This window comes from Macadamia integrifolia, chromosome 5 (assembly GCF_013358625.1).
Source record: "Macadamia integrifolia cultivar HAES 741 chromosome 5, SCU_Mint_v3, whole genome shotgun sequence".
NCBI lineage: Eukaryota > Viridiplantae > Streptophyta > Magnoliopsida > Proteales > Proteaceae > Macadamia > Macadamia integrifolia.
The window spans coordinates 8,203,555-8,214,737 of NC_056561.1; the positions used below are offsets into that span (position 1 = coordinate 8,203,555).

The 11,183-nt window shown below is 38.0% G+C and overlaps 2 protein-coding genes and 1 long non-coding RNA gene across 4 annotated transcripts in view; 1 reads left to right on the forward strand and 2 right to left on the reverse strand.

Moving 5' to 3' along the window:
• The window catches only part of LOC122078583, an 11,432-nt gene extending 9,068 nt beyond the window's left edge, over positions 1 to 2,364 (forward strand). For both annotated transcript variants that reach the window (XM_042644617.1, XM_042644618.1), the window contains exons 7-8: positions 739 to 1,113; positions 2,003 to 2,364. In XM_042644617.1, coding sequence (XP_042500551.1) covers positions 739 to 1,113; positions 2,003 to 2,344 — 717 coding nt within the window. In that variant the 3' untranslated portion in view covers positions 2,345 to 2,364. The remainder of the gene's footprint in view (positions 1 to 738; positions 1,114 to 2,002) is intronic.
• Positions 2,365 to 3,167: 803 nt separating this feature from the next.
• On the reverse strand, positions 3,168 to 7,052 carry LOC122078584 (purple acid phosphatase 3-like). Its single transcript, XM_042644620.1, has 7 exons — positions 6,757 to 7,052; positions 4,825 to 4,981; positions 4,631 to 4,738; positions 4,411 to 4,541; positions 3,815 to 3,943; positions 3,621 to 3,688; positions 3,168 to 3,530 (listed from the first exon to the last, which is right to left on the reverse strand). Exons 1-7 carry the CDS (start codon positions 6,949 to 6,951, stop codon positions 3,323 to 3,325), a joined length of 996 nt encoding a protein of 331 aa, XP_042500554.1. The 5' UTR covers positions 6,952 to 7,052; the 3' UTR covers positions 3,168 to 3,322.
• A 2,107-nt stretch (positions 7,053 to 9,159) lies between these two features.
• On the reverse strand, positions 9,160 to 10,043 carry LOC122077851. Its single transcript, XR_006139970.1, has 2 exons — positions 9,628 to 10,043; positions 9,160 to 9,492 (listed from the first exon to the last, which is right to left on the reverse strand). It is a non-coding gene; the product is annotated as an uncharacterized LOC122077851 (long non-coding RNA).
• Positions 10,044 to 11,183: the final 1,140 nt, after the last annotated feature.

An 11,183-nucleotide genomic window follows, 5' to 3' on the forward strand; every position in this document is an offset into this window, starting at 1 on the left:
TTCTAAAAAAACGTTTTTGGAGTTTTTTCGTTCTATTGGAACGAAAAAAACAGAATAAAGTGTTTGGTGCACTTATGGTCTGTTTCTGTTTTTTTGGAACAAAAAGTGAAAAAAAAAAACTGAAAAAAGGAGATTGGACGGGCTTCCCAGTTTCGTTCCATTTTACAAAAAAAGGAACTATTGTCTCCGATAAAAATATGAAATTTTGAAACACCATTTTTTTTGTTTAAAATCGACATTTTGACACAGAAACTGAAATTTTCGTTTTTGACACGAAACATCGTTTCTGTTCCAAACGGAGCCTTAGTATTTTCTTAATGTATGTATAAGTCCTTGCATATTTATAAGTAAAAGAGACAAATTTTATATTTTGCACAAGAGGTCCTCTTTGAAGTTAAAACTAAAAGAATAATTCTAATATATTTACATTTAAACTCCCAATTTTCTATGTGATTCACGGCACCCTCCATCTGCTTAGCGTTGCCTTGTTGCCATCACAACAATGAGAACAGCACATCTGAATAGAATTATAGAATAAATGATGTCTAAGCCATATCTGACACCTACTGTGTATTTCTATATGCTTGAACAACAAAAATAAAACCAATTTTTTTTTTATTTCTGTAGTCAATTTATGTTTTTTAATATCTGTGGTTAGCCTATTATCCATTAGATTTATTTACCAGTTCCCAGCGAATTCATGATTTTCTGAGTTCTTATTCTCTCACTCTTGAACAGATAATTGATGGTGAAAGACTGACTTTAACATTATGGTTCAGCCGTAACAATTCATATGATGAGGACGGCAAACTTATTTCCCTTCTCTCTCAGAGTGTCTCGAATAGTGTTATTGACGAGCCTATGTCACACCTGCCTTTACCAGCACCCGATAACATGTACTGGTTTTCTCCAGATCAAGGTTCTCTGTGCCAATCCGGAGTTGATATACGCTGGGCAAGAGCACATGTTCTTGGATATACTTTTTATTTGTTTGATGATCAGCTATTAGATTCATCACATGATCATTCAAAGGGGCTATTGAGTTCATTACGATTAGCTAAGGAAGATGAGTTATTTTACAAGGAATTTCTCAACAGTTTGCATGCGCTGCAGGTATCGTTCTTGTTGTGCTTAAATATTGAATTTTTTCGCTGCTTAGAGATTAGACTTTTCCTTCTCCTAGACTCGATTTAAAATAGCAGACGTTTCCTCCTAAACTTGATTTAAAATGTGCATAATTATATCTCAACAGGGACTTCTGTGTTGCCATTTTTTCAAAAGTCCTCTTCATAATTATAAGACCAACAATGACAGGCCACAGATGATGTTTCACCTTAGGCATGGGCTGAACTTCGAAAATTGCTGTTAAAGTGCCCAATCTATTATTATGGTGTCTACCAAAGGGACAGCCTTGGTTGTCTAGTTGGTCTTGTATGTGGCAATAGTTGATGAAACCTTTTGCATACTGTAATCTTTGGGAATGTATTCTCAGAGGATTAGTCGACCCCATTAAGTTGGGATAAGGCTGAGTTTATTGTTGTATTCTCGGAGGATTCTTAGTGTGTTCTATTTAGATAGGTCTTTTGCAATGAAGTGAGGAGTGGATTTTGTGGATAATGCGCCCTTGTTGCTTTTATGTGTTTCTCAAGTCGTGCTCTATAGTTGACAGTGAGATAATATTCCTGGGTTACTGGAGATGGGTAGATAAGGAATGAGTCAGCTTATAATGGCTCCACTTGTATCCGACAAACCTTTGCCTTGTTAGGTGTTTTTTCTTCCCCTCTTTTTCTTCCTGGTGTGCCACTGGTTGGTTGGGTGGTTGGGTTGGGGTAGTGTTTAAATGGGATGCCAAAGTCATTACATTGTGCATTTTTCATCCAATGTTTAGAAATAATGAGTATTATGCCATCCTTCTGAGGCAAATACACGGCCTCCCTTCACCCCTCCCCCTCCCCCCTGGGCGATTGCAGAACATTAACAATTACTGCATCACATTGAACAGGTCTTGCAGTTTTGCTGTTGGAAAGCCTTCTACTTGCGAGAAACTGAAGTTGGAAGAGTGATCAGCAATGTGGTGCCATTATCCCAATCCCTACAAGACAAAAGCAGTGACTGGAAGCTTACGATGGGTGATCATCAACTTGCAGAGATGGTTTTCCACCATGTCTCCAATCATGAAGATGGCAAGCCTGCCTTTGGTTGGGCTGACTTACATGCTGCTGTTGTTGCATGGGAAGATTATACCTGTAAGTTAAGGAAGGAACTGTTTATCAGATTTCCGTACTGGAGATCCTATCAGTCTATTTTCTTTGTTCCCTTGGTTGACCTTGAGAAAGAAGCTTAATATATAAATATTTAGAGTAATTTACATCCCCCTCCCCTGTACTTTGCTCTTGTTATGTCCCCCTCCCTTGGGATGTAACAAGTGTGAAGAGCCTTGGATTATCTTTATTATAATTCCAAAACCTTGGTAGCTAGGATAACCAGTCCAGCTAGACATCTAGAGAAGGCAAATATATTCTTTATAGGGATGGTCTTCGGTCCTTGTATGGTACCCAAAGAGGATTATCTCTCACCAGAGCTGATGGTTTTCACTGTGAATCTCAGTGATCTAGGGGACAACTAATTATCCAGAGTCCAATAATGTGATCTTAACCATCAGCTTTTGCATTAAAAAAGGGTTTACAGCAAGGTTAGTGAGGCTAGATAACAATTGTGTCATGGACTGGACTGCTTTGTCCATATTCTCTGATGGTAGGTGGTGGTTGTGCTTGTGTATGGCTTTCTACAGTTAGGTTATTGCTATTTCATATCAACTTTGTCCATGGATTGATCTCCTGGCAGAATTTTTCTTCTGGTTTTGGGGAGTTTATTACATGCTTGTATTCAAAATCAAGTGTTGCAATTCAGGCAGTCAGCCATCCTCAGGCTAAGCTGCAAAGGGTGTCAAAACCTAACCGAGGGATGAAGGGAGAACTGTAGTATGAGTGTGATGCACATGTTTAAGAAGAAAACCTTCAAACCTAAAGATAGCCTCTACTTTCTTGTCCTTCAATTTTTCATTTCCTTCTCAAACTGCCCAAAATTTCATTGTGTATAAAGATACCCTGCACTTATACTAAACAGTTTCTAAATCTTCTTCATTCCATGAAACCAACACTCCAAGGTTAGTGGAACCCTATTCTATTTCAAAAAGTTAAGTTATATTCTTTGATACCCATATCTACCATAAGAGCATAACATTGTCCGTCTTAATTATACATGCATATAATACATAAATCTTATATGGCTATAACATAACCACTTTAGTACACTGATCTATCTATATGGATGTGTAGGCCTTGGACACACTCCATTTGTAGAGAACTTTGCCAAAAACATCATAGAAGATGAGCACAGCATCTGTTTCGGTAATCTCTAGAGTCATGAATCCTTGCCCATCATAGAAGAATTTTAGTCCCTCTTTGTTTAGATCATAGTCACCTCTCCATGCCTTTGAACCACCTCCACTGGTAAAGTATTGGAGTTTGCTGCAATCCCAAATCCAATTCCAATTAGCTACTTCAGTTCAATTGCCTCAAGATAGTTTTTAACATTTTTAGGGTTTCTAACAGAATTACCTGTCTCGGCTACTGATGTGTTGCACCAAATGGTCATGCCCATTAATGTAAAGATCAACATCATCGGCCTGATAAATTCAAACAGAAGTTATTACAGTTACAAGCTAACAAGTATAGCTGTTTAAACCATTTTTTTTGGTGGGGGGGGAGGGCAGGGTGTGAGAGGAAGAGAGGTTGAATAGAGCTCCAATCACCTTAAGGATTGGGAGAAGATCCCTCACAAGCTCCACGGTGTCACGATGTTGGCCAGCACTTCTCAATGTATGATGACCAACGACGATCTTCCACTTTGCCGTCGACTCTTTCAATGCTGAATCAAGATCCTATTGATAGAACCATTATCCGACATTTATTGTTAGGAATTAACAACACAACAGAATAACGATAGCAAAAAAAAAAAGATGAAAATAAATCTAAGACATGCACAAAGAACACAATGATTTTATGTGGTTCACCCAAAATGGGCTAGGTCCATAGTCAAGTGATAAACCCTCAGTACATGATCTCCTCACAAGATCACTCCCTATATATAGGGTTAAGAAGCATTACAATATAGAGAAACAATAATTCCCCCAAAGTATAAAACTGCCCCCAATATAAATGGTTGGGGCTTCCGCTCCCCAACGCCCCAGCCCACTCCAGCGAGCGAGATTGCCGGTGTTGGAGAAAAGTGAACAGAACTTCCTGGATTAGACTGAGATCAAGCTTCACCAATAACAGTTTAGATTATGGTTTTCTAGTGGAATTAAGCTCTCTAAAGATATAATGGGGAAGAAGATGAATGGGTTACCTTCAGAAGGTTACTTAGATATCCTTTTCTGGTAGGAGTTATACCACTCCAGTCATAAGTCTCATCCCCTGGATGAGTGAAGTACTTGTCTGCAAATGGAGTAGTATCAACAAAGAAGATCTCCGCTATTTCTGTCAAATAACAGAGTAAAGAATAACAAGATTAGATCAAAGCTTGGATGAAATGAAGGATGGTAGAGAGGGTGAATCATATATAATACCTGTATTAACAATGAAAGATCTCATGCACAGCCATCTGCTATCAATCTTGGTAAGAACTGGACTCAATTGTGCCTCTACATTACCCCTGTAGTCATGGTTGCCCAAAACTGTGCAAATTCGAATTAAAATTAATCAATGAAGGCAAAAAATTAACTTCAACATATTGGTTCTTGAGTGAAGTTTATGAACATACCATTGTACCATTGCTTTTGCAGGCTTTTAGCAGTGTAGATTTTGGAAAATGACTCCTCAAATTGCGGATCATCGGTGCCGGTCAATCCACTTCCATAGAAGTTGTCTCCGGTGGAGATAATAAAAGCTGGGTCAAGCACATCTGCTACCTTTCCCATCTAAAATAAAACAGAAGATTGTTCAGATATTAGCATATAAGAGCAAAGAAAGAAGCCCAAACTGTTAGTCCAAACTACAAACCAATGTGAGAATGAAGTTTCTTGCATTACCGATCCCTAATGGATCAATGGATCATTGAAGAACTACCCGACAAAATGATGAAAAGGAAAAACAAATATTAATGTGGAAAATGCAAATCAAAATTGAAGGATATCAATAAGAATGCGTGTGGTTCTAAGTTCGACTCCTATTATCTCTTTGGGACCACTCACACAAGGTGTTTAGTGCTTTTAACTGCTTTCAATGAAAGTTGAATGGTTCTCATTCAACCTTGGTATGACCTGGTTCATGCGATTATGGGATCAGTATGGGCCCGAGGGACTAGTCAAGCCGAAGGCCTAGATACCAATCGTCAGCAAAAAAATATATTTCTAGTGAACTTTGTAAAAATATCTTTAGGGGGAAAATCCCTCCATGGTCGCACACCCCTATACCCAGACACAAGGGTGGTGAAAAGACCACCTTGCCCTCTGTTGGATGCCTCCTGAACCCATATTTTTATTAGATAGGATTTTGATACCCTAGAGGTACCAAATAATTTGTAGTTTCTATTTCCCTTTTAAGATTTTTGAAAACAATTTTTTCCAATGAGAGTAAGAATTGTCATTTCACATGCATACCGAAATATGTGCATGACATGACACCAGTTGTCATTGACAAAAGGACATATCATTTTCAAATTATTTTTAAAAACTCTTTTATAACCTTAACTTAAAAAGAAATTTTAGGAATAAGACAAGAAAAAAAATTAAAGAAGACGTTAAGTTCTAGATTCACATAAGAGATATGAAATCCACATGGTCAGGATAGGAGAGAAAACTATATAAAAAAAAACCCATGTAAGAAGGCAATAATATTACACTATCATCGTGGAAAACTTTTTCTTAATTAGTTCCATCCTTAATTGATAATTAGCAAGAAAGAGAGACAGCTGTAGAGAATTAAAGGCAATGTTTAATCACAACATAATTGTAACATCTATATGAGTATTTCAATTAATAATCAACATATATAGATGTCAAATTGAAAATAATTTTCATACAATGGCATCAAAATTATTCTAAGTGGCAGTGACATTAGTACACACGAAAATGTGAAACTTTAAAAAGATAGAAAACGCATTTTATTGAATAGTATATTGAAAGTTGAAGTGGTCTTATTCTAGTAATACATTTGTAGATCCTCTTATCAAAAGGGAAAAGACTTGGTATGCTATCGGTGTACCCAAATTTGTGTCTCTCTCTTTTCTTCTTGGAAAAGTCTCCTATACCCCTTTCATCCTAATTCCCTCATTGATTGACCAGCTACCTTCAGAAAAACCAGCGGCATATCCACCTTGTAATAACTTTCCCAATCAAAATTCATGACAAAATAACTTTTTTTTAGCTAGAATTGTAGCTGAAGATTTCATTTTTTTAATGGAAGTAGACGGAAATTAAGTCTCGCAGATACCCAGAGATTCTCTCCCATCTTCTTCTTTTTTTGTTTTTCTGCAACTACTATCCCAACAAGAACAAATTTCACTTTCCTTTTTTCTTCCTCAAGGACATAAGAGCTTTATCACATAACCAAGAGATCAGGTAAGATACCAGATCAGAAGAGAGATACCTCCAAGAAGAAGAAGAAGAAGAAAGATATGCAATAAAACCCCAAAAAGAAAAAGAATTGTTTCTTCTCAGATAAAAATGTTAACCAGAGATGGAAAGTGTAATACCTGAACTGCAACTTCAGTCTGGTTGTAATGCCCTTTTCTTCCCCAATCTCCGACGACTAAAACCCGAAGTGAATCAGAGTTCACTGGATGATCGATCCGATGAAGCTTGGCCAGAGAAGAAACTAAACACAAGGCAAAAGTGGCTGCCCAAACAAGGCACAGAGCCATGGATGACCTGTTGAAGGAACCAGCCATGCCTCTTGCAGGAGAAAGGAGGACTTCAGAGAGAGAGAAAACTTTCTCTACAATTTCCAAATGTTTTCTCTTGTACCCTTTTTATCCAGTAAACTGACGTGAAGTGTTTATATTACTATTTTTCTTAAAAGTAACCCTTTCAACACCCTTGTGTAGATCAAATAAAGAATGGCCAATATATGAGGTACACACGTTGTGCAATCTCCAATAATTGCACATCTGTTGGATGAGGACCACTGGGTCTGATGGGACCCATCTAACATGATTCCTGTTGGTTGTTGCTTAAATGGGTCCTACAAGTTTGATCTCCACCGTTGGATTTGTTTGGAATTTTCCCCAAATCTACACATTCATTCATGTCCTTATATCAATGTATGATTATTGGATTTGATTGGATAGGATAGTCCCTCATCAGATTGATTATCCAATAAGAGAGCAGGGGAGTGGGGGAAAGAAACCAAAATAGTGGTTTGGGGTCTGGTGGGCCCAACAGATAAGAAGAGTCCTGTGGCAGATGAGAAATGCTAAAGTAGCTATACCTTCCTCATTTTTATTTTTGTGAAAGAAAGCTAATTGTTTTACCAAAAAAACAGAAACAAAGCTAATTGTTTCTACAATACTGCCAAATGAAGGTCAAGAGTATCAAACCCTCCTCCCCCTCCCTTCTTAGAAAGCTTTTGTGGTCGGCAACTCAAAACAAAATTGCTAGGTCTTTTTAATTATTTATTATTGACAAAAGGTTAGGTATAACCATGGGTATAATTATTTATTATTGTTAGGTCTTTTTTTCTTGTGACTTTTTATCAGAATAACATTCTAAAGGAGTATGGATATTTACTTGAATAGGTTCTACGGGTGCTCAAGAATAGGGGTGTCAACCGGTCGGGCCGGTTCGGTTTCGGTCGGTCTTAATCGGGCTTGAAGACTTTCAAAGGCTACACCGTGTCCGCCCATTTAACTAATCGGGCTTAGTTATTGAGGGCATGGTACACTTTATATTCGGTCGGTCGGTCTCGGGTTATAATCGGGCCACCTTAATCGGGCTTTAATCGGGCCTTAATCGGGCTACGGACATGTTTAATGTTAAACGGGCTTTAACCGGTTTTTAAACGGGCCCTCTTTAAAATGTGCTATTATATTCCGGCCCACTTATGCAAGCCCAAAAAAATGACAATAAATCAATAAATGATACAAAATATAACCATTATTTAAAATGTGAACATGTCTTTACTTTTTAGTTTTTATTCTTTAATTTGGGGGGTAAAATAGGTATTTTACAATCATTAAAGGGTCGGGCTAAGTCGGTGCACAATAGGCCGGTCTCGATCGGGCGTTATTCGATCGGTCTCGGTCGGGTGCCCGACGGTTCAAGTAGCAAAACCGAGACCGACCATTTATAAACGGGCCGGGCTCAAGCCCGACACGTTTAATAAACGGTCCGGGCCGGGCCGGTCTTTAAACGTTCGGTCCCAGTCGGTTTACCCGGTTCGGGCCACAAATTGACACCCCTACTCAAGAAGACTCATGGCCTAGGCAGGTGACCTCCACTGCACTTGGAAGGGGTACCCATTGCTCCCCCTATGCCATATGCATAGTAAATATGAAATGACAACCTTACCCTTCTTGAATGTGTCCTTGTGTCTAGACATAGGGGGAGTTCTCGGACAAAAAAACCTACCTAAAAGAAAAAAAAAATAAAACAAAATCCAAAGAATTATTTGGATGTGGTTTGTGGATTTATAAAATATTGTTCAACGTCATCCGGTGGATATTTTGTATATAGGAATCCACGTCACTAGAAGAAGTGCTTACTTTTTTTATAGTACAAATTCTCCTCTTGCGGTGCCAAACTCTCATCCCCAGTTTCGACCTGCCTCAGTGAGCAAAAGATTTGGAAGCCATATGCGCCTAAAAGTAATTCTATTCCATCAAGTAGTGATTTTCGAGGATTGGGCTCGTCTGTAGCACAGGGGTGTGCTACAGATGGTGAAGCACGGCTCCATATTATGACACATGGCAGAGTTTGATCCTAAGGTGCTAGTTACTGCAGATGTAGTGAGACCCCTGGACCAGCAAAGCATCAGATTTCACTGTACTTCTTCTCTGGCAATTCCATTCCAGTGATCAAGCAGTTGGCAAAATGACCAGAACTCGGTTCTGGCGCTCAAGCTTTTATCGAACACCAACCATAGCACAACAAATTCAATAAACACAATGGAAAATCCAAAAGTAAAGGGATGGGGAGATTATTGCATAGTTGAGAAATAAATGAACTTGGGGAAGCAAAACAGAAGAAAAGGGCAAGTTAGCCGGAAATTACAGCGGCCATGAAATCTAAATCCAAGCCCCGTCAGAAACGAAGGATGAAAATGAATAGACTCCATCACAGAACATGGCATCTTCATCAATTCTCAACGGCTATTGAAATCGGAATAAAAAATGAGATGACTCTTGCTTCGTTCAGATACCTTAAGAGTCTCCTCTTGAAATTTCTAAAGCCAACGATCCAAGGTACCCATGGAAAACGCAAATCTCCCAACACTGATACAATAAAGAGACTATGAGAATGAAAGTATTTCTCCCAACTCCTAGCGCCAAGGGCTCAATTAGGTTGCTATGCACAACGAATGGCAAAGAGAAAATGGAGCGAACAAAAAAAAAAAAGATTAAACGAACCCTTTAAGAAACCAAAAGAGCTTACAAACAAAACAAAATGAACAACGGGCATCGACAGGGCAGGGGGGTTGCAACAAAGCCAAACTCAGATGGGAAAGCTTCTTCAAGTAGCAACGAAAAATGGCAAGGGAAAATTGTGGGGAAATCTGTAAGTTTTTTCAGTTCGATTCTTCCATCCCTTGTGAAGCTACAACAAGCTTGAACGGAGGGAGGAGAGGGGAGCAGAAAAACACTCACCTGAAAGGTCGCTGGAGAAGGAGTAGGCCAAGTGAGGCTGTTTTCCTAAATCCACTTGCCTGCAACGCATGTAGGAAACCCTTCTCCTCCCTCAGAGATAGTCACCATCGATTTTAAATTATCCACGTGTCACCATTACAGACCTTGCTACACCATCTGTAGCACAGGGGTGTGCTACACCATTTGTAGCACAGGGGTGTGCTACAGACGAGCCCGATCCGATTTTCGATGACTTTAATCACCCCCTACCCCCTGGCATTTGCATCGATAGTTTTCAAACCAGTTGGTTGAACCGGATTGTTTCACCGATTTCTGATGGTCCAATTATCAAAAAAACTATATTCTTAAAATAGATTTTAAAAGTATTTATTATTGTTAAGCACACAAATAAAAAAAAATGAAATACTTAAAATGTAATCTAAATCTTAAACATGAAACATCAAATCAATATCTTGGATCATAACCCAGTTAACAGTGCAAGTTTTAAATGAGTTGTGGTTTTAGTTTCAATCGGTTCGGAACTGATCTTTCAATTCTTGAAGGGTCTAGAACTATTGGGAGAATTGTCTAAAATTGATTCGTCCTCTTTACTAATCAATTTTAAAATTTAAAGTCAAAATCAAACCAATAACTTTATGGGTGAATCGATTTCGATTCTTAACTGGTCGATTTCAATCCTAAAATGACACCCTTAGTGGGATCCAAAGAAAGATTGAACAACTCCTTGGAATCCAACGGGCATCTTTACAAGATCTGGTATCTTATTTTAGTTTTAACTTATTCTTTTGTCCTCTCTAGGGGTACACATGTACAGCAAGTCCCACTTTAAGACAGATCGGTGAGATCAGCTTCTGTTATTTTTAAAAAAATTTTAAGGCCTCAAACTATCAAGGCCTCTTTAATTAGTTTAATCAATTTTGAATCTTGTGGCATTACTACTAATTTGACTAGTCAATTAAATTTGATTTTTTTGTTTGTGATGTATTAGTAACGAGTGCAACTCCTTATTAGTAAAGTGATGAAGTAAGAAATTGTAATATTCTTTTTATTGTTCATTGTTTTATTCTTAAAAATCATTTTATATAAGGATAAAAGAAAAAGATATCAATATGTTAAAAATTGTTTAATACAATATTAATGTGAAATGGTATGATTTACTTTTTGGTAAAAATATTTTTTTGTCTCATTGATAGTGATTTGTTACACAGTATAAGTATGTCTGTATGTAACCAAATTTTATTCTTGGACTTGAACCGTTAAATTAGGCAGACTCGAAGGATTCCTCGTTAAAAGAAATAAATAAAGAATCTTGTTATTCT

Excerpts from the sequence above, each read along its gene's own strand:
- LOC122078584 (XM_042644620.1), bottom strand. The coding sequence starts at position 6,951 with ATGGCTGGTTCCTTCAACAGGTCATCCATGGCTCTGTGCCTTGTTTGG. Across the intron at positions 4,542-4,630 it reads ATCTTTCATTGTTAATACAG|AAATAGCGGAGATCTTCTTT; the intron begins GTATTATATATG and ends GTTATTTGACAG. Across the intron at positions 3,689-3,814 it reads ATCTTCTCCCAATCCTTAAG|GCCGATGATGTTGATCTTTA; the intron begins GTGATTGGAGCT and ends TGAATTTATCAG.